The sequence below is a fragment of the Thamnophis sirtalis genome, unplaced genomic scaffold (genome assembly GCF_051295495.1).
Source record: "Thamnophis sirtalis isolate CommonGarterSnake01/CBP01778 unplaced genomic scaffold, rThaSir2_p1.2 scaffold_14, whole genome shotgun sequence".
Lineage (NCBI taxonomy): Eukaryota > Metazoa > Chordata > Lepidosauria > Squamata > Natricidae > Thamnophis > Thamnophis sirtalis.
The window spans coordinates 17,973,626-17,995,936 of NW_028261394.1; the positions used below are offsets into that span (position 1 = coordinate 17,973,626).

At 41.7% G+C, this 22,311-nt stretch overlaps 1 protein-coding gene across 1 annotated transcript in view; it reads right to left on the reverse strand.

Moving 5' to 3' along the window:
* Positions 1 to 41: 41 nt before the first annotated feature.
* Positions 42 to 22,311, reverse strand: part of MEIOB (meiosis specific with OB-fold) — a 41,816-nt gene continuing 19,546 nt past the window's right edge. The window contains exons 2-13 of the mRNA XM_087728886.1: positions 21,475 to 21,532; positions 19,265 to 19,396; positions 12,450 to 12,522; positions 10,518 to 10,704; positions 8,855 to 8,955; positions 5,448 to 5,500; positions 5,254 to 5,349; positions 4,798 to 4,902; positions 2,892 to 3,045; positions 2,340 to 2,529; positions 1,454 to 1,540; positions 42 to 149 (exon numbers count right to left, since the gene is read on the reverse strand). Coding sequence (XP_087585012.1) covers positions 42 to 149; positions 1,454 to 1,540; positions 2,340 to 2,529; positions 2,892 to 3,045; positions 4,798 to 4,902; positions 5,254 to 5,349; positions 5,448 to 5,500; positions 8,855 to 8,955; positions 10,518 to 10,704; positions 12,450 to 12,522; positions 19,265 to 19,396; positions 21,475 to 21,532 — 1,344 coding nt within the window. The remainder of the gene's footprint in view (positions 150 to 1,453; positions 1,541 to 2,339; positions 2,530 to 2,891; positions 3,046 to 4,797; positions 4,903 to 5,253; positions 5,350 to 5,447; positions 5,501 to 8,854; positions 8,956 to 10,517; positions 10,705 to 12,449; positions 12,523 to 19,264; positions 19,397 to 21,474; positions 21,533 to 22,311) is intronic.

A 22,311-nucleotide genomic window follows, 5' to 3' on the forward strand; every position in this document is an offset into this window, starting at 1 on the left:
AAAATAAGAATTCCTTCCATTTATTCTAAAGATGCATAATGTTATTTTCCTTTTTCAGGCAAGTTTTGACAAGCCTCCACTGGATCTGCTAGGTTGCAAGAAAGCAGTTTCACTCTTAGCCCAGTTCGTGCTGTGGTAGAAAAAATAACCTATGGAAGTAAATGTACAAATCATCATTTTTAAAGATTTTCTCTCCTTTTTACTAGGTTCACAGGCTGAACATTTTATGTATGTATGTTTCATAAATAGTATTTATTAGAAAAGGATGGAAGCCATTTGTATCTCCTAATATCTCCTTATACTGCTAGAGAATCTTGACAAAATATTTGAGCAGTGACACACATACATTTAGTAATTTGTAAACATTCTGTACTACTGTGTGGTTTAGAAAAATCTTGGGTTTTTTTAAATTTCTGGATACTATGTTCCAAAATATTGTAGACATGTCTTTTTCTTGCAGATCAAAGTTTTTCATTCAGTGGGAAAAACTGATCATAGATTTTGAGATGTTAGTATACTGGTCAAGTTGTAAGAAATAGTGATATCTTTAGGACTGTATTATTGTGTAATTATATTCATAACAACGTGGAATCACAGGTGATGTTGACTCTCCTATGCATCAAATCTCTTCCCAAGAACTTAGGATGTCATATAGAGACTTACAAATATTTGCTTAGTGACCGTTACACCACCACTGAAAAAAGTGAGTTATGACCATTTTTCACACAACCATTGCAGTATCTCCATAGCCACGCAATCAAAATTTGAATGCTTGGCAACTGGTTAGTATTTATGACGGATGCAATGTCCTGGGGTCATGTGATCTCCTTTTACAACCTTCTGACAAAGTCAATGAGGAAGCCAAATTACCATGTTATTAACTTAACAATTGTAGCGATTCACTTAACAATTATGGCAAGAAAGGTCGTAAAACGAGGTAAAACTCAGTTAACTGTCTTGCTTAGCAACAGAAATTTTGGGCTCAGTTGCGGTCATAAGTCGAAGACTACCTGTGCTGCAACATGATAATTTTTACAAATGTTCCAATGAATCATTTTGGTGACTGTGATGGGTTTTTTTTTTATAATCAGTTTATGCAATCCTCTTGCACGAACTGAGTATATGATCTACTGTTTCCTCTGCTTCTTTGCACAATCCCCACTTTAATGATTTTATGATGATGGTGATGATGATTACTCTTATTATTAGATATATATATAAACTCAAAGCAGCAAACATATTTAATATTTCTGCCTCATATTTCCCCATAATAACCTGCATGAATTGGGATTGGGCTGAGAGACAGTGAGTGGCCCACCCAGCTGGCTTTCACAGCTAAAGAAGGCCTAGAATTCAGCCTTTTAGTTTTTAGATCAACATCTTAATCACTCCATCTACATGGCTCTTCTATATTTTATCATGCTTCATTATTATTTATTATACTGATACTTACCTTAAAGTAAATTTTGCTTCTTTCTAGAAGGAGTTGCCATTTTAATGTTGTCTTTTGTGTCTCTGTCAGAGCTTGAAATTCTTGGACCTAGTGGAGTGATCACAGATCAGTTTGTTAAAAATAAACGTGCGTTTGCTATCAAACATAATTCAACAATAAAATGTTCATGTCCAGAATGTGGTATAATTATCAGAAAGTTAAATTTTCTACAGGGCAAATAAAGCAGTAAATGCAATTTTCAAAGTTTCTCTGGAAAGAAAATACATTAAAATGAATCAAAATTATTAAACATCTGTAATTACCACTTCAATATAAACACTACCTCAGAAATAAATTATTTTTATCCAATTGATTGCTATAGAATCGTCATAATATATGTGAAGCAAATCTCTTTGTTTGTATCCTGCCTTTATTACTTTTAGAAATAATTTGGGAACATATCCAACATACCTTTGTCTACTATTTTCCCCACAACAACAACCCTGTGAGGTAGGCTGGGCTGAGACAGCGTGACTAGCCCAAAGTTACCCAGCTGGTTTTCATGGCTAAGACCAAACTGGAATTCCTGGGCTTTCTAGCCCGGTGCTTTAACCACTAGGCTAAACTGGCTCTAATGAAGTCTTTTGATATCTAACTTGTGATAACTACCATAATAGTGATGCTTTGTGAAATTATTAAGAGTTTAGAAAATTTAAGCTGGAATAGCTTTTAATTGAACGATGCCCACTTCATTAAATACAGCAGATTTACAAGCCTTTTGGTATCCACAAATTCACATTATCTGAATTGGCCTCAAGCATTGATGAGAGATTCCAGGATTTTTACTGGCATAACAAACCTAAAAGAATAAATTCAGGAAGTAGGAAACTATTTCCTATGTTCTTACCGTGTGACCTAAAGTTTCTTCTGCTATTGTATCTGAGAGACTGCAAAAGTGAAGAGTTCCTGTATGGTCAGTTAGGTCAACTAGTAAATCAAAGCTGGCAAACATTGGCACAGTGTCAGCTAAGGAGTTAGTGCTGCTACAAAAAGAACATGTATTTGTCTTTTCATTGATAACATAGTGGCATTTAACACTACAAAGGAAAAAAAGGAAACATTAATAGGTATACAGTTAACTGATTTTCAAATGGATTTTTCTGTGTTATGGCTCTTTTTTTTTTCAAATTAAGCAGACTGATGAATGGAAAGCAGTTTAACAGTTGAATCCATAATCAAAGGAGATAGTAGACTTCACTGAATAGATTAAAGCAGAAGCTGGGTAACCATCTGGCAGGCATGCTTTAATTAGGCTTACTGCACTGAGCAGGGGGTTAGATTGCAGGGCCTAAAGAGTTTATTTCAATGTACAAACTCAATGGTTTTCCAGGCTAATTTGAAACTGAGAAGAGAATAAATGTCCACAATGCTACCCAGTTTCCCTTAACGAGGTGCTTACCATTTGTTTCGTATTACTTTACTTGATTCATTATCAATATTCAATGAAGAAATGTAAGCAAAAATAATGCCATAAAATGGTTCTGGATTTCCTTCATTTTGCAAAGTTTTCATCTTTAATTGTTCCACTGTATAAACGTCAACTATTGTCTGCACTATAGATAAGAAATGGAAAAAAAGAAAAGCACATCTGAAAACAACAGAACTTAGAGTGAAGTCTAAGACTCAAATATGAATAGGACATTCTGCAAAGCCTGGTGGCTCTAAGGGCAGTGTGATGTTATTTATTTATTTATTTATTTATTAGATTTTTATCCTGCCTTTATTACCTTATACTCAAGACAGGGAACATACATAATACATCTTCCTTCTATCTTCCCCACAACAACCCTGTGTGGTGGGTTAGGCTGGGCTGGGCTGGGTTGGGCTGAGAGAGAGACTGGCCCCAAATCAGCTGGCTGTCATGTAGGACTCAGTCTCCTGGTTTCTAAATCACCACTTTAACCACTACACCAAACTGTTCTCTAAATAACCCCCAAATTCCTAAAATAAGCAAATAACATACTATGATTTATAAACCAGTGGCTAGATTCATACATCATACAGGTAGTCCTCAACTTATGACTCCAGTTGAGCCCAAAATTTCTGTTGTTGAGACATTTGTTAAGTGAGTTTTGTCCAACTTTACAACATTTCTTGCCTCAGTTGTTAAATGAATCACAGCAGTTGACAAAGTTAGTAACTCAGTTGTTAAGTGAATCTGGCTTCCCCATTGATTTGCTTGTTGGAAAGTCACAAAAGGGAAACACATGACCTTGGGACACAGCTACGGTCATAAGTATGAACCAGTTGCCATGCATCTGAATTTTGATCACATGATTATGGGGCTGCTGCAAAGGTTGTAACTGCGAAATACGGTCCTAAGGTTGTTTTTTTTAGGGCCTTCATAACTTTGGTCATTAAATGAACTGTGGTAAATCAAGGATTACCTGTAATAAGCCATAATTATATTGTGGGTTAGCATGTTGTGTGATTTAGGAAACTTCCTCACATTTCAGTGGATATTACAAACATTTCATCATTTGTGGATATAACTAGAATTGTTGTTTTTATATGAATCTGGTTTTCCAGACTGGCCTAACCTTGTATTCATAAGCCAATGCTATAGGGGCTGAATATATCTGTATTATTCTTCATTTTAAAACTATTATTTCTCTAATTTGTGCGCCTTATCCTCACAAAACATAATTTATGATCTTTTTTCATAAATAGATAAAATAGTATTTTTTAAGCAAAAAATTCCAATCAGTTATAAGGCATGGTTAGTCTTTAAAAAAAAGGGATGCAGTGGCTCAGTGGCTAAGATGCTGAGCTTGTCGATCAGAAATATCAGCAATTCAGCAGTTCGAATCCTTAGTGCTGCATAAGCACTAGTAGCTCCCGTTACTTGTCCCAGCTTCTGCCAACCTAACCATTCGAAAGCATGTAAAAATGCAAGTAGATTGTAAGTGATGACTATGGAAGGGATGCATAGAAATTTTGTAACCAACTGACACACTTTCTATAATTTGTCATGGAAGATGGTTTAATGTTTTTTGTTTTTTGTTCTGTCCATTTGTGTTTGTTTAAAAAACAAATATTTAAAAAATGCAAGTAAAAAAATAGGGAAGGTAACAGTGTTCCATGTGCCTTTGGCATTGAGTCAGGCCGGCCCCATGACCACGGAGACGTCTTCAGACAGCGTTGGCTCTTCAGCTTTGAAATGGAGATGAGCACTGCCCTTTGAGTTGGGAATGACTAGCACAGATGTGCGAGGGAAACCCGTTACTCTTTAAAAGAGAATTAACAACTAAGATCTCAATCATCGTGTAAAAACACAGACTACCAGTATTTAAAAGAACACTCACAATTTATGGAGTCTGATCTCCACTGATCTATCATTTCATCATCCAAGTCTAACATTTCTGGATTTTGTCTTATGAAGTTGAATAAAATATTGGCTTCCGCTGTATCTTGAAAAAATATTTTTCAATATAATATTAATACAAGTAAATATGGGCAATGCCACAACATATAATAACGATTTTAGATGAAAGTATTATCCATGGGGCTATACTGATGATTGGGGAACAGAGTCATTATAACTTCAAACTTATAAAATGGCCATATAAAGAAAAAATAAGACTGAGCAGGGGATTTCAATTAAATTTGCTACAATTGTTTATGAAACGTTATTTATAGTTATAGAGAGTTTTATTTCAGATCCAAACCACCGACTTTAAATTCCCAAACTTCTGTTCATTAAAAGAACTAGAATAAGGCATTTATGATACTTTAAGCCGAACTTAAGAACAATTACTTACCAGGGTTAATAGTAATGATGGTCTTTGAGATTACAGTTGCAATCATACAGTTTCTAAATTTGTCAACATTTATTCTTATATCAGATGCAAATATTACTGAGAAAAGAAAATACAATGTGTTTTGTTATCCCAGGCAAACTTTAGATATTTTAACGAAATCTGGTAACGTTTACGAAAAATGAAAAAAATGATACCTGTTTCTTGCGGTATCCAGCTCTGTGCAAACTGGATAGATTCATTGTCCCAGCTGGAGAAAACAATAGAATTAGGTTATTATAAATAAATGCTTATTTATTTAAATGTATATGACTGTATATTAGAGAAGTATTCAAATATTAAAAACATGTAAGCATATACATACTTAATCTAGTAAATAAAAAAGAAAAACAAAACAAATACTTGATCAGATGTTTATCTACTACCTCCCTTCCTAGAAATTCATAATCAGGAGATATCCTATTAAATAAATTCTAGAGCAAATGGAAAGATCCTATCTTTTATCTTCCCATGTGCATCTGCTATGGGAAGATGCTCGTATTATTCAATAGGTAGAAGATATAATATGGGAAAACACAGCCAGACAGGTTAGATTTAAGAGGTTCAAAATATTAGGGCTGTACAGCACTTTGGATATGCTTTTTAAAAGATGTTTCTGAACATATGGAAGATATACAATATAGTACATATCTGGATCTGTTTATAACAGTCATAGGGAGGTGATACGTTTATGTCTCCATATGCTCTGAAGCCCCTTTTTGGAATTAAATCTAAAGTTCTCCACAGCTCTCAAAAAAACTCAGAAACCATAAGTCTAGTGAACTGTCAGCTAAATACATTTGAAGACTGAAGAAATTGGTCATACTAACAGCAAATAGCATAGAATGCACATGTTCTTTGCCACTCCAGGCTGCATTTTAGCTTACATTTTCCTAAAACGTTAATCTCAATTATCTATCTTGTTGTAAGCCCCCGTAGATAGAAGAAACCAGGAAAGAGCCAGCTGAGACACAGGGGAAAGACTTGGCAAACCATCTCTGGGTTGAGTTTCAGGAAGTTGCCTCTGGGGATGTGGACAAGGCTATGCGAGCTGTGAGTACCTCCACTTGTGTACTGGACCCGTGTCCCTCCTGGCTGGTTGCCAACAGCAGTGAGGTGACACGAGGCTGGATCCAAGCGGTTGTTGTTGCATCTCTTCGGGAGGGGCACTTCCCCACCGAGCTTAAGGCAGCGGTGGTGAGACCCCTTCTGAAGAAACCGTCTTTGGATCCAGCTATTCTTAATAACTACCGTCCAGTCTCCAACCTTCCCTTTGTGGGGAAGGTTGTTGAGAAAGTGGTTGCTCTCCAGCTTCAGCGTACCTTGGAGGAAGCAAACTATCTTGACCCCTTCCAGTCCGGCTTCAGACCAGGTTACAGCACAGAAACCGCTTTGGTCGCATTGACCGATGATCTCTGGAGAGCTAGGGATGGAGGCTTTGCGTCCATCCTAGTTCTCCTTGACCTCTCAGCGGCTTTCGATACCATCGACCATGGTATCCTTCTGCGACGACTGCGGGAGGTGGGAGTGGGCGGCACTGTTTTGCAGTGGTTCTCCTCCTACCTCTCGGACAGGTCGCAGTCGGTGTTGGTGGGTGGGCAGAGATCGTCCCCGAGGCCCCTAACATATGGGGTGCCACAGGGGTCGGTCTTGTCCCCCCTCCTATTTAACATATACATGAAACCGCTGGGCGAGATCATTCGGAGGCACGGGATAAAGTATCACCAATATGCGGACGATACACAATTGTATCTGTCCGCCCCGTGCCAACTCAATGAAGCGGTGGACGTGATGAACCAGGGTCTGGAAGCTGTTAAAGACTGGATGAGAGCAAACAAACTGGTGCTCAACCCAGACAAGACAGAGTGGCTGTTGTGTTTTCCTCCCAATAATTTGACCACCGTACCATCAATCAGGCTGGGGGGACAAAACTTATACCCCTCAGATAGGGTCCGCAACTTGGGAGTCCTCCTGGATCCACAGCTGAGTTTTGATCACCATCTATCAGCTGTGACCAGGGGGGCATTTGCCCAGGTTCGCCTGGTGCGCCAGTTGCGGCCCTACCTGAATCGGGAGGCTCTCACGACAGTCACTCGAGCCCTTGTGATCTCTAAGCTGGAATACTGCAATGTGCTCTACATGGGGCTGCCCTTGAAGAGCACCCGGAGACTTCAGCTAGTACAGAACGCGGCCGCGTGAGTGATTGTGGGCGCACCTCAGTTCGCCCACATAACACCTATCCTCCGCGAGCTGCGCTGGCTGCCTGTAGATCTCCGGGTGCAATTCAAGGTCTTACTTACCACCCATAAAGCGCTCCATGGTAGTGGATCTGACTATCTGAGAGACCGCCTTCTGCCAATAACCTCCCTGCGTCCCATCAGATCGCATAGAGCGGGCCTCCTCCGTATTCCATCCGCCAGTCAGTGCCGACTGGCGACCACCCGGAGGAGAGCCTTCTCAGTTGCTGCTCCGACGCTATGGAACAATCTCCCCGTGGAGATTCGTACCCTGACCACAGTCCAGGCCTTCCGTACAGCACTCAAGATCTGGCTAGCCCGTCAGGCCTGGGGATAAATTTTCTTGCCCCTCCCGAATGTTGAGTGAATGTTGTGTTTTAGTACTTTTTAGTTATCTCACATTTTTTCCCCCCTGTATTTTGTCTTTCACTCCCCTTCCCTTACTATTGTAAGCCGCCCTGAGTCCCCTCAGGGAAAAGGGCGGCCTATAAATGCTAAATAAAATTTAAAAAAAATCAAAAATCAAAATCAACTCTACAGGAACTTGGAGGTGTACTAGTTCAACCCTTTGCGCAAGGCAGGAATCCTTATTCATCCTGGACAACTAGTTGTTCAGTCCTTTCTTAAAAGTGTCCAGCAATGGAGCACCCACCACTCCAGGAGTCAAGCTGTTCCACTGACTAATTGCAGACTAGATCTACTTTTATTGAGATGTCCTGTAACAGAATCTTGAAAGTCTGTGCTGTGTCTCCCCCACCCCTTCTTATTCTCCAATGAATCAGGGAGGCATCTATCTGAGTCGCTTCCGAATGTTATCTCTTTTTTCAGGAATACAACCCTCTTGCTAACGTTTCTTGCATATTTCCATCAAGGTAAGTTTCTTTACTTTTTATACTTTTATGTGAACAATAGAATTAAAAACCTCCCCCTCCCCCCATTTAAAAGCTTATAGATGCAGCAGCCTCCCTTTCTCTATAGAGAGTTCTGGATGCAGAACTTTTCTTGATATGGTAACTCAAATGAAAGGTGTTTTTATATTCAAAGTTCTAAGAACCTTATGCCTTAATAAATCCTTTATTTCACAAAGATCACACAGTTAGCAGGCTTGGTTAGTGATAAGTGTATGCATTTCTACCCATTGTTGCTTCACAGCAGAATAGAGGGGAAGCTGAAGAAGCGAAACGTCTTCAAAAGAAAAACAAGAAAGTCCAGTTGCCTCTTAAAAAAGTACCTTTGGGACAACTATGATCTGGATGTCAGAGAATCTCTACAGACTTCACAGTTTTGTATTCATATAAAGCGGAATTATGGCTTCAACCAGTGCTTACCATATCATTGTAAAGGAAGACTCGCTATCATCATACAGTCTTACTTCACACCTGTGGCCTTTACGCCTGTCTGAAGTAGCAAAATATTTTGTTTCACCAACCTTTGTAAAGGGGAAAAAAAGAAAAAGAAAACCTGATCTTGATCATAACATTCCATGTATATTTGTTTTGTTAAATAGAAATGTTTCTCATATTCATGGTACCACTATTCAAACTTAAACTCATTTCAGCAGGAATTAGCTATAGAAGCACTGGTTTTAATTACAGTGTTTGGGTGGATAAATGTAGAGTTTATTCTTCTCAGAGAGTCACAACCTTCTGAGAACAACTTATCAAATTGTGGGATATTATCAAATTTGTGGAATATTGCTATAGGAAATGAAGTGTTCTCATTTTGTCACTTATAAAACAATGAGAATTCCTATAGAATTCGTTAGCAATTATTTATTAGGTAAAGGTAAAGGTTCCCCTCGCACACATAAGACAAAGTCCAGAAATGTTAGACTTGGATGATGAAATGGTAGATGAGTGGAGATCAGACTCCATAAATTGTGAGTGTTCTTTTAAATACCGGTAGTCTGTTTTTTACACAATGATTGAGATCTTAGTTGTCAATTCTCTTTTAAAGAGTAAAGGTAAAGGTTCCCCTTGCACATCTGGGCTAGTCATTCCCAACTCAAGGGGCAGTGCTCATCTCTGTTTCAAAGCCAAAGAACCAGCACTGTCCGAAGACATCTCCGTGGTCATGTGGCCAATGACTAAACGCCGAAGATGCACAGAATGCTGTTATTATTTAGTAATTATTTATTACTAAATAGTAATTCTTATTACTAAGAAGTATTAATGGTTAACTCGCTGGTTTGATACTATCATAGATGAACATCCAACAACTGATAGAAGCTGTGCTTGACAGGGTAGCATGGAGAGCACTTGCCTATAAAGTCACCAAGACATGACTGAATGGTTAAAACTACGATATTACTTTAAATTCTTAGTAGCCAGATAAAGCTTTGAAATGAAAGAACTGCATATTTCAAGTAAAACAAAGTGTTTTTTATTCATATAGTTAATGCCCCGTCTCTCTCTCTCTCTCTTTCAATAGGCATACATACATAAGGGTTCTTTATTTTTCCCTATTCACCCAAGTCCAGCTGAAGGAAAGTTTAAACTCAATAAATGAAGGCAGGAAACTCTCACCCACCATTTCTCCCTCTTCCCTCCAATGTTAGCATTTAATAGGAGCTTATGCGTTTTTCAAAATGGTTTGTGCAGAAGAGTTTACATGGATTATGCAGGAAAGGGAGGATAAAGGTACAAGGGTGAGATTCAACTTAATTTGAATACTGCATTTAGCATTAATACTTAACCTCATGATTACTAATTAACCTATGCAGAAATTTTAACTAAACCTTTAGTACCTTACTGAAGCTGCATCTTAAATCCATGACAGTTTTATAGAATATTGTTTATAAAATATTTGATTTATGTTATTCATTAACCTTTCTCAGTGCTAAATCAAGCCAAGAGACTGCTGAGCAACACATAAAGTCTTCCTCCTAGCTTTTCTATAACCCAGTAAATTCTTATCTATACAGAAATCCATTACATTTTTTCAGGCTATAATGTGAGCTCTCTTTGATTTGTTACAGATGACATGACTTACTGATTTAACAGCAGCGAGAACATTAATTATTTTTCCATCCAAGCTTTGTCCATTGGCCACAATATCCCCCAATGAGTAAAAATCTTGTGGGTTCTTTACAGGTAGATGTAACAGAGACAGCAGTCCAGTGTCTGCTTCATAGATTCTGACCACAGAGTGATTCTCACTGAGCAATAGTTTGTAACTGCTGACAAGTGGGCACATAATATTTTACAACTTTTAAATACATACATATTGTACTGGTTGCATCAAACTTTTTATATTTGAATACTGTATGAGTGACATATTAAATAGCAATTTCAAATTACTTTCCTGACATCTAAACTTATTTTGACTAATTCAAAACTAAAACAAAATTACTGGAAGCACGTTGTCCCTTATGCCGTAGTTAAGCTTTGGAACAAGGTAAGCCTATCGCATATGAGGAAAAAAAATCTCATGAGAATTTTTGCAGCCCATATATGTTATGAATGCATGAGGATCTTTTAGAAGTAGTTACCAACTGATGACTCTTTAGGCTGCAGTTCTGTACCATGGATGCAAACCCAATGAAATAAACTAATAAACTGCCCACTGTGATAGCATCATCCCCCCTTCCCCCCAGGATCTGAAGACCACAGGTTGAGAACCACTGAACAACTGTATTCAGCTTCCTGAATTGCCCACCAGGCCATTCACTGTGAAGACGGTAACATAAGCTATTGATTATCTTGGAACAAAACAAAAATAAAATAAAACAAAACAGTGCTTCCAATCCTACTGTAGATGATAATTAGGATATTTTAAAACATTTATTAACTTCAAGGTAATTCACTGAGGTACTGCATAAATATGGCATAAACTCGCAACATGTAAATGACATAGAACAAAGAATAACAGTTGAAAGGGACATTGAAGGTTTTCCAACCCCCTGCTCAGGTAGGGTACCCTACATCATTTTGGACAAATGATTGCCCTATCCTATCTCATCTTGATGGAGCACCCACAACTTCTGAAGGCAAGCCATTCCACTGATTAATTGTTCTCACTGTCAGAAAATTTCTCTTTAATTCTAGGTTGGATATCTCTTTAACAATCTTCCACCCATTAGTTCTTCTGCTGCCCTCAAATGATTTGGAAAATAGGTTGACCACCTTCTGCTTTGGCTATATTTTATGTCTATTTTCTGGATATGGAAAATAACACTATTACTATACTATTTTTTGATATGGATAAAAGATGAATATAGGTAAGATTTTGTCTTATGTATGGCAAGTTTTACTCGCAGTACTTTGCAGAAAAAATGCTTCTACAACATTTTGTTGCCACACTACAGAAAAAAAAAACCTCTGTACTTTGATTTGGATGTTAATTACATTACTCCAATAAACCAGAAGCCAAAATAATTACACTGTACATTGTGCCTGTTCTGATATATGCAATATTCATGTAGAATATTTTCCTTAGCTTGTATACAGGTAGCCCTCGAGTAACGGCCACAATTGACCCCAAAATTTATGTTGCTAATTGAAACATTTGTTAAGTGAGTTTTGCCCCACTTTACGACTTTTCTTGCCACAATTGTTAAGTAAAGTATTGCATTTGTTAAATTAGTCACATGGTTGTTAAGTGAATCTGGTTTCCCCATTGGATTTGCTTGTCAGAAACTTGCAAATACTGATCACATGACATCGGGACACTGCAACTGTCATAAATATGAACCAGTTGCCAATCCTCTGAATTTTGATCATGTGACCATGGGAACAACAGATATACGTCTGAAAAACGGTCATAAGTCACTTTTTCCAGTGCTGTTGTAACTTTGAACTTTGAATTAGATGAACTGTTGTTAAGTTGAGGACTACCTGTATAATTGTGCAGTAATAATCTTCTGCATCTTCTGATAACAATAATCTAACTAGTCCAACCACATAAATTCTATTTTTAATTTACCTTGTTGTAGTTGGGTTAAACTTTTCTTCTTTTTCCACCTCTTTTGTCTGTACTAGAGGATTTTCAATTATGACTGTGATTAAAAAAATCAAATAACAGTTTACAAGTGGACTGATATACCTACAAACCACTCCTAAAGTTTGCTATATAAGAAGAAACTACACAGTGATTTGAATTATATCCTACTTTTCAATCCAAACAAATAGTTAATAAAATAAAATAAAAGAAGTAGGATGTGCACCACTTCATAACATCTGGCACATATATTTCCTACCAGTAACACTGCAACTCCCTAAATCAAATGTATCTTTTCCCCAGGATTACACTGTATATACAGAAGGCAGCTGGCCTATCCTGGAAAGATGCTGTATTTTTAATACTATGCAGATACATGCTATGTTTGGGCTGCATAGTATCTTTTTTACCTTGGAATACAAATAATGGACAGGGCTTTTTAATTGCACATGCTTTTTAGAAATACTTTAAAATTTAGAAGATTTAGTTTACCAATTTCTGTCCAACAGTAACTTCACACAGATTATACCATTTAAATGAGGAATGGGTAATCTGTGGCTTTTACCTACCCTTCACCAATATGGAGCCCCTGTAATATGGGGCAGCTGTACCCATGCTTTTCTTAGGCTCGTATCAGCTGTTAACTGAGTATAGAAAAAACATTTTATCAGTATTAAGACAACCATATTAATAGAGGTCACTGAAGATGTGAAGAAGACATCTCTGGCTGATCCTTGAACAGCTACTGTTGAATATTCATTAGTTGGATTGTGTATGCATTACGTTTTAGCCGGCAACAGCCTCTTGCGCCCTGATTGGCTGGGACGCAGCTGAGGCTGTTGCCGGCCACAGTTACTACTGATTGGCCGAGATTCGATCTTAGCGGTGCCGCCCAGTTCTCGGCCAGTGGTTGGTTGTATAATTGTATAAATATCTTGGCATGTGTTTCCCCGCCAGGAATCGTTGTCACCTCTTTTTAATGTTAAATAAACCTGCTACTGTTGTTAATCTTGGCTTCCGTGTGCTCCTTCTGCCGAACTACAAAACTGGCGACGAAGGTGGGATGCTTTGCAACGAACGCTGACCTACGGAAGGAAAATTTTCTGGTCTCTCCTCTCCACTCCGCAAGTCCTTTCCGCATCTAGCCACGATGACTTCTGCCTTGCCTCCGTTTGCTCCCTACGGTTCAGGGGGAGAATCCTGGGAGGGATTCATGGAACGTTTTGAGTGCTATCTCATTGCGTCCAGGAGCCAGGCACAGACCGACGAGGAAAAATGCAGTTTCTTCCTTTCTTGTTGCGAACCCTCCATGTTCGCCTCCGCCCGAGCCTTGGCCGCTCCAAGGCCGGTGTATAAGTTAGGCTGGGACATTCTAATGGCCAGGCTCAAAGGACATTATGCACCGACACCCTCAAAGATCGTCCGCCGTTTCGCTTTCCGTCGCCGGGTGCAGAGACCTAAGGAGTCAATTAGCCAATTTTTAGAGTCCCTGCGGACCACGGCTGCCCAATGTGACTTTACCAACTTGGAAGAAAACCTGGTGGAGCAGTTTGTCTGTGGTGTGCGGGATGTAAATCTGCGAAGCCGTATGTTCCGCCATCAAGACATTACCTTACTCCAGGCCGTGGAGACTGCTAGAGCAGCGGAGCTCTCGGAGCAGTCCACGGCCGATATCGAGCGGCTACAACTGGCTTCGCCTACTCACACCTCTGTTGGCCCTTTCTCGCAAACGAGCCTAGTCGATGACCTGCCACCCCCGGAGGACCCAACTGATGAAATCGTGGGGCAGCTTAGGACGCAGCCAAAGCGCAAACCTCAACCGCAGTCGGTTGCGCCTCCAACAGCTGGCGCCCCTTGCCGTGGCTGTGGCGGTCGCCATGCCCGTACAGTCTGCCCTTTCCGCAACGCAACCTGCCGCCGTTGCAACGGGCAAGGGAACATCGCTAGGGTTTGCCGGGCCTCGCTGCCTGCCCCATCCTTCCTGCAAACTGCTGTCCAACTCCAAGCGCAGCCGTGCCGCCAACCATCGCGGCCTGCTCGGTGGGCTGAAGACTGCTACACCATTGATCAATCGCAAGCCTTTGACTGCTCTCTTAACCAAGCCTCCGCCGGAGCCCGGAAGATCGCTACCTCGGTCCAACTGGAAGGTCAGCTCTGCCGGATGGAGGTGGACTCCGGCTCTTCTCGTTCTCTGTTGTCCTGGGCTCTTTTCTCTCGCCTCTGCCCCATGGTCTCTCAAAGCCAGCTCCTGCCTGCTAAGACCACTTTAAGGGACTATCAGGGGAATTTCATTCCCACCTTGGGCTCTTTCCCCATTTTGGTCTCTTATGGCCCCTTTGAGGGAAAATTGCCCGTCCTGGTAGTTAGGGATTCCCTCCCTGCTCTTTTAGGCCTGGATTGGTTCCCTGCTCTGGGTCTTTCAATTGGGGGGGTGCACCGGGTTGTTTCTTCTTCCCTAGAAAGCGTCCTGTCTGATTTCGCGGACGTTTTTGACGGCCAGCTTGGCTGTTATAAAGGCACCCCCATATCCCTTAGTCTGGACCCCCAGGTTGCTCCAATTAGGCTGAAGGCCCACAGGGTGCCTTTTGCCTTAAGGGCCAAGGTTGACGCTGAGCTTGATAAGCTCCTGGCGCAGGGAGTCATCGAGCCTGTTGACCACTCACCCTGGGAGACCCCGATCGTTCTCCCAGTTAAGCCGGACGGCTCAGTGAGGATCTGCGCCGACTATAAGTCAACGATCAACCTGGCCCTTCAGGCGAGCCCCTATCCAGTCCCTGTGGTGCAACACCTGCTCCACTCATTGGGGCAGGGTTGCACATTCGCCAAACTGGATATGGCGCAGGCTTACCAACAGCTCCCGGTGGATGACGATGCGGCGGCTGCGCAGACCATCGTCACCCACCGTGGGGCTTTTCGTTTCCGCCGCCTTCAATTCGGCGTTTCCGTGGCCCCGGGGATCTTCCAGAGCCTCATGGAGCGGTTGCTCCACGGGCTTCCCGGCGTAGTACCGTATTTCGACGATGTTCTGATCGCTGCTTCCAGCCGCTCAGGACTCGTCGAAGTACTAAGGAAGGTCCTCCTGCGTTTTAGGGGGGCGGGTCTCAAGTTAAAGCGCAGCAAATGTTCGTTTGCTGTCCCGAGGGTGGAATTCTTGGGCTTCTTAATTGACGCCCAAGGCATCCACCCTACGCCTTCTAAGGTTGCAGCTATCAGGAACGCCCCTGCACCCACCTCCAAGGCGGAGCTACAGGTGTTCCTGGGGCTACTTAACTTCTACGCGCCATTCATTCCGCATAAGGCGTCACTAGTCGAGCCGCTGCATCGGTTGCTCGACCGATCCGCGGCCTGGCGCTGGGGGAGCCGCGAAGCGCATGCGTTCGCAGCTGTCAGAGAGGTGCTGACGTCATCGGCAGTCCTGGTTCAATATAATGACAGGATGCCTCTGACACTAGCATGTGACGCCTCTCCCTACGGTCTGGGGGCGGTCCTGAGCCATGTCCTTCCAAATGGCTCGGAGGCCCCGGTGGCCTTTTATTCCCGGACACTTTCCTCGGCGGAGCGCAATTACAGCCAGATCGACAAGGAGGCTCTGGCTGCGGTGTCCGGGATTAAGAGGTTCCACGACTACCTCTACGGTGGGCACTTTAGTCTTGTCACTGACCATAAGCCGCTCCTTGGGCTTTTGGCAGGTGACAGGCCGACCCCCCCCCCATTCTCTCCCCACGCATGACACGCTGGATGGAATTTCTTGCGGCGTATTCTTATACGCTGCAATATTGTCCGGGCAAGCAGCTTGGGCATGCGGATGCCCTTAGCCGCTGCCCACTGCCGGAGACTGATACCGCCCCCGTGCCAGCCCTCTCTGTCCTATCCATCGCGGCCTCCGGCCTACCCATTCAGCCGCGGAGGTCGCGGCCTACACGAAAGCCGATCCTATCCTTTCCCAGGTCTCCTCCTGGGTCTTGAGGGGATGGCCCACAGATAAAGTGGCAGAGGGTTTCCGGCCCTTTAAAGCTCGGCAAGCGGAGCTTTCCATTCACGGGGGGTGTCTCATTTGGGGGGATCGGGTAGTGATCCCTGCTGCACTACGGCCACAAGTTCTGCCTCTGCTCCACAAAGATCACCCGGGCATAGCGCGGATGAAGGCTTTAGCCCGCAGCTATGTCTGGTGGCCTTTGTTGGACTCAGAGATAGCGGCTTATGTGGGCCGCTGCGCTACATGTCAACTCTCCAGGCCCAATCCTCTGGCCGGGCCTGCTCGGGAGTGGGAGGTTCCGAGAGGCCCATAGTCACGCCTCCACGTAGATTTTGCCGGTCCCTTCCACGCCCAGAATTTCCTAATTGTGGTGGACGCCTACTCTCGGTGGGTGGAACTGGTCCTGATGGCCTCCACCACGGCCGAGAGTACGGTTCGGGCCTTACGTAGACTGTTCGCAACCCATGGGTTGCCGGACATACTTGTTTTGGATAATGGCCCGCAATTCACAGCCGCCACATTTCAGGAGTTCTTGCCCGAGCAGGGGATCTGGCACGCGCCCATAGCCCCGTACCACCCGGGGCGGAGTGGGCGGTCCGCTCAGCTAAGGAGGCACTGGGCCGTATGGACCGGGGCGACTGGCAGACAAGAGTGGCGGCTTACTTATTAAGCCAGCATTCCACCCCCTGCCCGATAACCAACAAAAGCCCCGCGGAGCTCTTGATGGGCCGGCGCCTGCGGACCTCCCTGGATAGACTCCATCCGCTCTATTCAGGGGACCAGCCATGCAACCTGGGGGTTCTCCCTTCCCATTCCTTTAGACAGGGGGATCTGGTGTGGGCCCGCTCTTTTACTGGGGAGCCCAGGTGGGTCCCAGCTAAAGTAACTGCCCTGACAGGCCCCTGTTCTTTCAGGGTCGGATTGGCTGATGGATCCGAGTGGAGGCGCCACTTGGATCAGTTAAGGAGGCGCCTCCCAGCAGAGACGGGCAACCCGGATTTCTCTGGACGAGACGACGCTGCACACTCGGGGTTGCCGTGTGAGGCCTTCACACATCCAGGCCTCGTCTATCCACAGCCAGACACTGCTCAATCCGACGAACTGCGACAACAGGCCTTCTCCAAGCCAGGCCCGGCCTGTCCGAGTGCCCCCTGCCGGGAAGCGAAACTGTCAGCTCAAACCGCCATCGAAGAGTTACCGGCCTATGCTCCTATTCCCCGAGACACTCCTCCAATGCTCTCCCCTACATCTGTGGACGCGCCACCCTGGCCCAGCCTACCTGTGTTGTTGAGCCCACCTTCTGGGCCGTGCCGAGATGGCGTCCCTCGGAGCTGCACTCCCTTTGGGGAGGAGCTACAACGAGCAGGTCCACCTCCGCCGACGACTGCTGTTGAACTAAGGAGATCAGGGCGGGTCCGGCACCGCCCCGCCTATCTTCGTGACTACGCATGCTCCATCTGGGAGCATGCGCAGAACTGGGGGGAAGGGGTGTTGAATATTCATTAGTTGGATTGTGTATGCATTACGTTTTAGCCGGCAACAGCCTCTTGCGCCCTGATTGGCTGGGACGCAGCTGAGGCTGTTGCCGGCCACAGTTACTACTGATTGGCCGAGATTCGATCTTAGCGGTGCCGCCCAGTTCTCGGCCAGTGGTTGGTTGTATAATTGTATAAATATCTTGGCGTGTGTTTCCCCGCCAGGAATCGTTGTCACCTCTTTTTAATGTTAAATAAACCTGCTACTGTTGTTAATCTTGGCTTCCGTGTCCTCCTTCTGCCGAACTACAAAAGCTACAAGGTTAGGATAAGAATTGTTAATTTCCCCTTCTAGTGATTCCAACACAAATAAAATTTGCTAAGGAGAGAGATCTTATCTTCGAACAATCCCATCCTCAAATATCTGCCGACACTTGAGAAAATGACATTTCTTTTTTTTTCTGGATTAAGTTTATCTCTCCTGGTTTAATTGTTCAAATGAAAGAGAGAGAAAAATAATAAAGATACTCTGGAACCAGCCTTACATCCTGGTGACTGCAGGAACCACATCCATGCAGTTTTCTTAGTCACAACAAGGATGTGATTTGCCATTGGTGCTGTTTGTCATTTTCTAAAAAAAATAATCTGTCTAACCTACAGCCCTGAGATTCTGTTGTAGAATTCAAGTATCAACTAGATCTAGACTGGCTTAGGCTTTGGTGGCCAGTGAAGGTAAATGAAGTGTGGAGTAACTTTTATTTGACAGTATAGAAAATTAGGAAGAGCTGGCAATGATCTTAATATACACATAAAATAATTACCAGAAATAAAAAAATAATAACATTAAATAATATTATATTTTAAGTCTCCAGGCTCGCATAATAAAATTTTATTGAGAAGCATTGGGGATGTTTTAAAGATTCATTTAGTCTAGTGAAAATAATTAAATGAAAGAAAGGCTGGGCAACGTATAATACTATGTATGTATTTTATTCAAAAATAATTCCCGTTGTGTCAATAGGAATTACTAGACTATTCCCACATTCACTGTAGGGGATGACTCCAATTACTTTTATACTTATGAAACATTTTAAAAGTAAAAACATAGTACAACGATCTAAGAAGGAATATGGGAAATTATGTTCTAAATTTATATGTCTTCATGACAGCTTCACTAATCAGAATATGTGAATATAACTTCTTTCAATTAGTCTAACTGAAAAAATTGGTTCCAGTTAAACAGGTCGGTAATTCCTTGAAGAAAAACACCCTAAGATCACAGCCACATTATACTGATTTAAGAAAGAGAAAAACATATTGAAATATGTTCAGAATAAATTCCATCTTACCACAATCACCAAGTCTAAAGCTTTCTGAAAGTGATTTAATATAGTCCTCTCTTCCCCAGGAATTCACATTTATGAACCATGATGGGGAATCACGAATGGTAAAACAAAAAGTATATCGTTCTGATCCAATATCTGCAGAGAGGGGTATATTTAAGAACCCTATTTAAAATTTGAATTTGGTGTGAGACACATAATATACAGTAAATGATATTTTGTCTGCTATTACAAAACTTAAACCATGCTATGAATAATGGTTTTGAATCAAACTGAGTTCTGGAAACAGAAATTAAGATACAAGCAGCAGCAGCAGCAAAGAAGAAGAAATGCTACACAGGTAGTACTCAATGTACGACCACAATTGAGCCCAAAATTTATGTTGCCAAGTGAGATATTTGTTCAGTGAGTTTTGCTCCATTTTACGACTTTTCTTGCGACATTGGTTTAAGTGAATCACTGCTGCTGTTAAATTAGTAACAAACATGTTAAGTAAATCTGGTTTGCCTACTTAATTTGCTTGCCAGAAAGTTGCAAAAGGGAATCACATCACCCCAGGACACTGTAACCGTCATAAATAGAAATCAGCTGTCAGATGTTTGAATGTAAATCACATGGCCATGGGGATGCTGCAATGGTCATAAATGTGAAAAATTGTCATAAATCACTTTTTCAGTACAGTTGTAACTTTGGATGGTCACTAAGTGAACTGTTATAAATTGAGGACTATCTGTACTATAAATGTTGATATATGAGGAATTAGAATGCAAATATTGCAGGGCAATCTCATTCATACCACTAGAGGTCACCATAATTTTAAAACTTTCTCTGGAATGAGAAGAAAAAGTTTAGGAAAAGAAACTAGTATGAACTTTAGTATTGAATTTTATAATGAATAAAATGTTTTGCTTATGTTCATTGCTTCAAAAATATTGAATTATTATTATTATTATTACTACTACTACTAAGGAACAGGTATATATCCTTAAGTGTACTGAGAGACACAGCAACAAAAATGACAGATATGGGGGAAACTTTCTCCCCTTAACTTCTTATCACCAGTTGAATATAGTAGAATAGGGTTGGAAGGGACCTTGGAGGTCTTCTAGTCCAATCCCTTGCCCAAGGCAGGAGACATTATTTTATCTCAGACAAATTGTCCAATCTTTTCTTGAGAACCTCCAACAATGGAGCACTCACAACTCTGATAAGCAGGCTGTTCCCATGATTAATTGTTCTCACTGTCAGGAAATTTCTCATTATTTCTGGGTTGGATCTCCCTCTGACAGGTTTCTACCCATTGATTCTTGTCCTACCTCCAGGGGCATCAGAGAATAAGTTGACCCCACCTTTCTGTAGCAGTTCCTCAAGTATCAGAAGACAGCTGTCATGTTATCCCTAATCCTTCAGTTTAGCCTTTAGACTCCTTATCATTTTTGTTGCTCTTCTCTGAATTCTTTCTAGGACCTCAGCATCTTGTTTTGTATCTTGGTGACCAGAATTGGACACAGTATTCCAAGTGTGGCCTCATTAGTATAGTATAGGAGGAGCCATGGTGGCGCAGTAGTTAAGGTGCAGTACTGCAGGCTACTTCTGCTGACTGCCAGCTGACTGTAATTTGGCAGTTCAAATCTCACCAGGTTCAAGGTTGACCCATCCTTCCGAGGTCAGTAAAACGAGGACCCAGATTGTTGGAGGCAATATATTGACTATGTAAACTGCTTAGAGAGGGCTGAAATCACTGTGAGGTTGTATATAAGTCCTCACCTACCTACCTTCCTTCCTTCCTTCCTTCCTTCCTTCCTTCCTTCCTTCCTTCCTTCCTTCCTGTTAGAATGCAGTACTGCAGGCTAATTCTGCTGATTGCCAGCAATTCAATCCTGAGCGGCTCAAGGTTGACTCAACCTTCCATCCTTCTGAGGTCAATAAAATGAGGACCCAGATTGTTGGGGGCAAGAGGCTGACTTTGTAAACCGCTTAGAGAGGGCTGTAAAGCACTATGAAGTGGTATATAAGTCTAAGTGCTTATATACTGTAGAGTGTTACTATCACTTCTCATGATCTTATATTACTTGTGCCAAGAGTGAAATAGCTATTGTCATTTCAACATAGATTGTACAGAAAAGATTGCACCAATTTTTTTTTAATTAGTCAAGACACTAACAGAAAGATAGAGCCTGGGAAACTGAGAATAAGATACTTAAAAACCACTTTACTTTTTCTATCCGGAAAGCCTTTGGCATCTGTTTTCCCAATCACCACACCAATTATATTCTATGGAGAGAGAAAAAGAGATTGCAGAATATAAACATCAAATACAGATGTACAGGATGGATTTTTTTTCACAGACTCTCTATATTCCTTCATTAATTAAAAACATGTTTTAACTATTTTAACATACTTGACAGAAACATTAATTTATTAACAGAAGTCATTCTTGCAATATACAAAAAGATGTGTGAGAAATAATAGGGACATTATTATTATGAATAAGAAATAGTAATATAAGTAACCCTTTTAATGGTAGTGAATGAATAACAGAAATGATGATGGCACTAATTAGGGGGAGGGGAACTGTGTCCACTTAATAAAGGCTTGTAGTTTTTTGTACATTCCAGGAAGTAATGGTGGGTGGTCCTAATTCTTCACATGTTTAATATAACTCACATTTTATTTTGCCTCCATGAACTTTCAAGAATGGATTATTTCAAGGACCAACTTCCTATTATATTCAAGCATGTGTAAATCAACAAAAAAAAACCTAAAAGCAGCTTCTAAGCGTTCATGTGTGAACAGATGAATATCCAAATTAGAGGAACAACATTCCTATTTTCATTTATGAGTTAAAGCTATTCTGAGCTTGTTATTTAATCATTTTTTTACTTTGTTGTCCAGCTGCAGAAGGATTTGTTTAAGTAAATATATGCAGTTTTTATGAGTATGTCATAGATATAAAACGTTTCAAAGAATTTAAACAATCAATAATTTTATTTCTCTTAATTTCCAGCACTGGTAAACACAATTAACAAGTACTGAAAAACAGTCACTTAAAT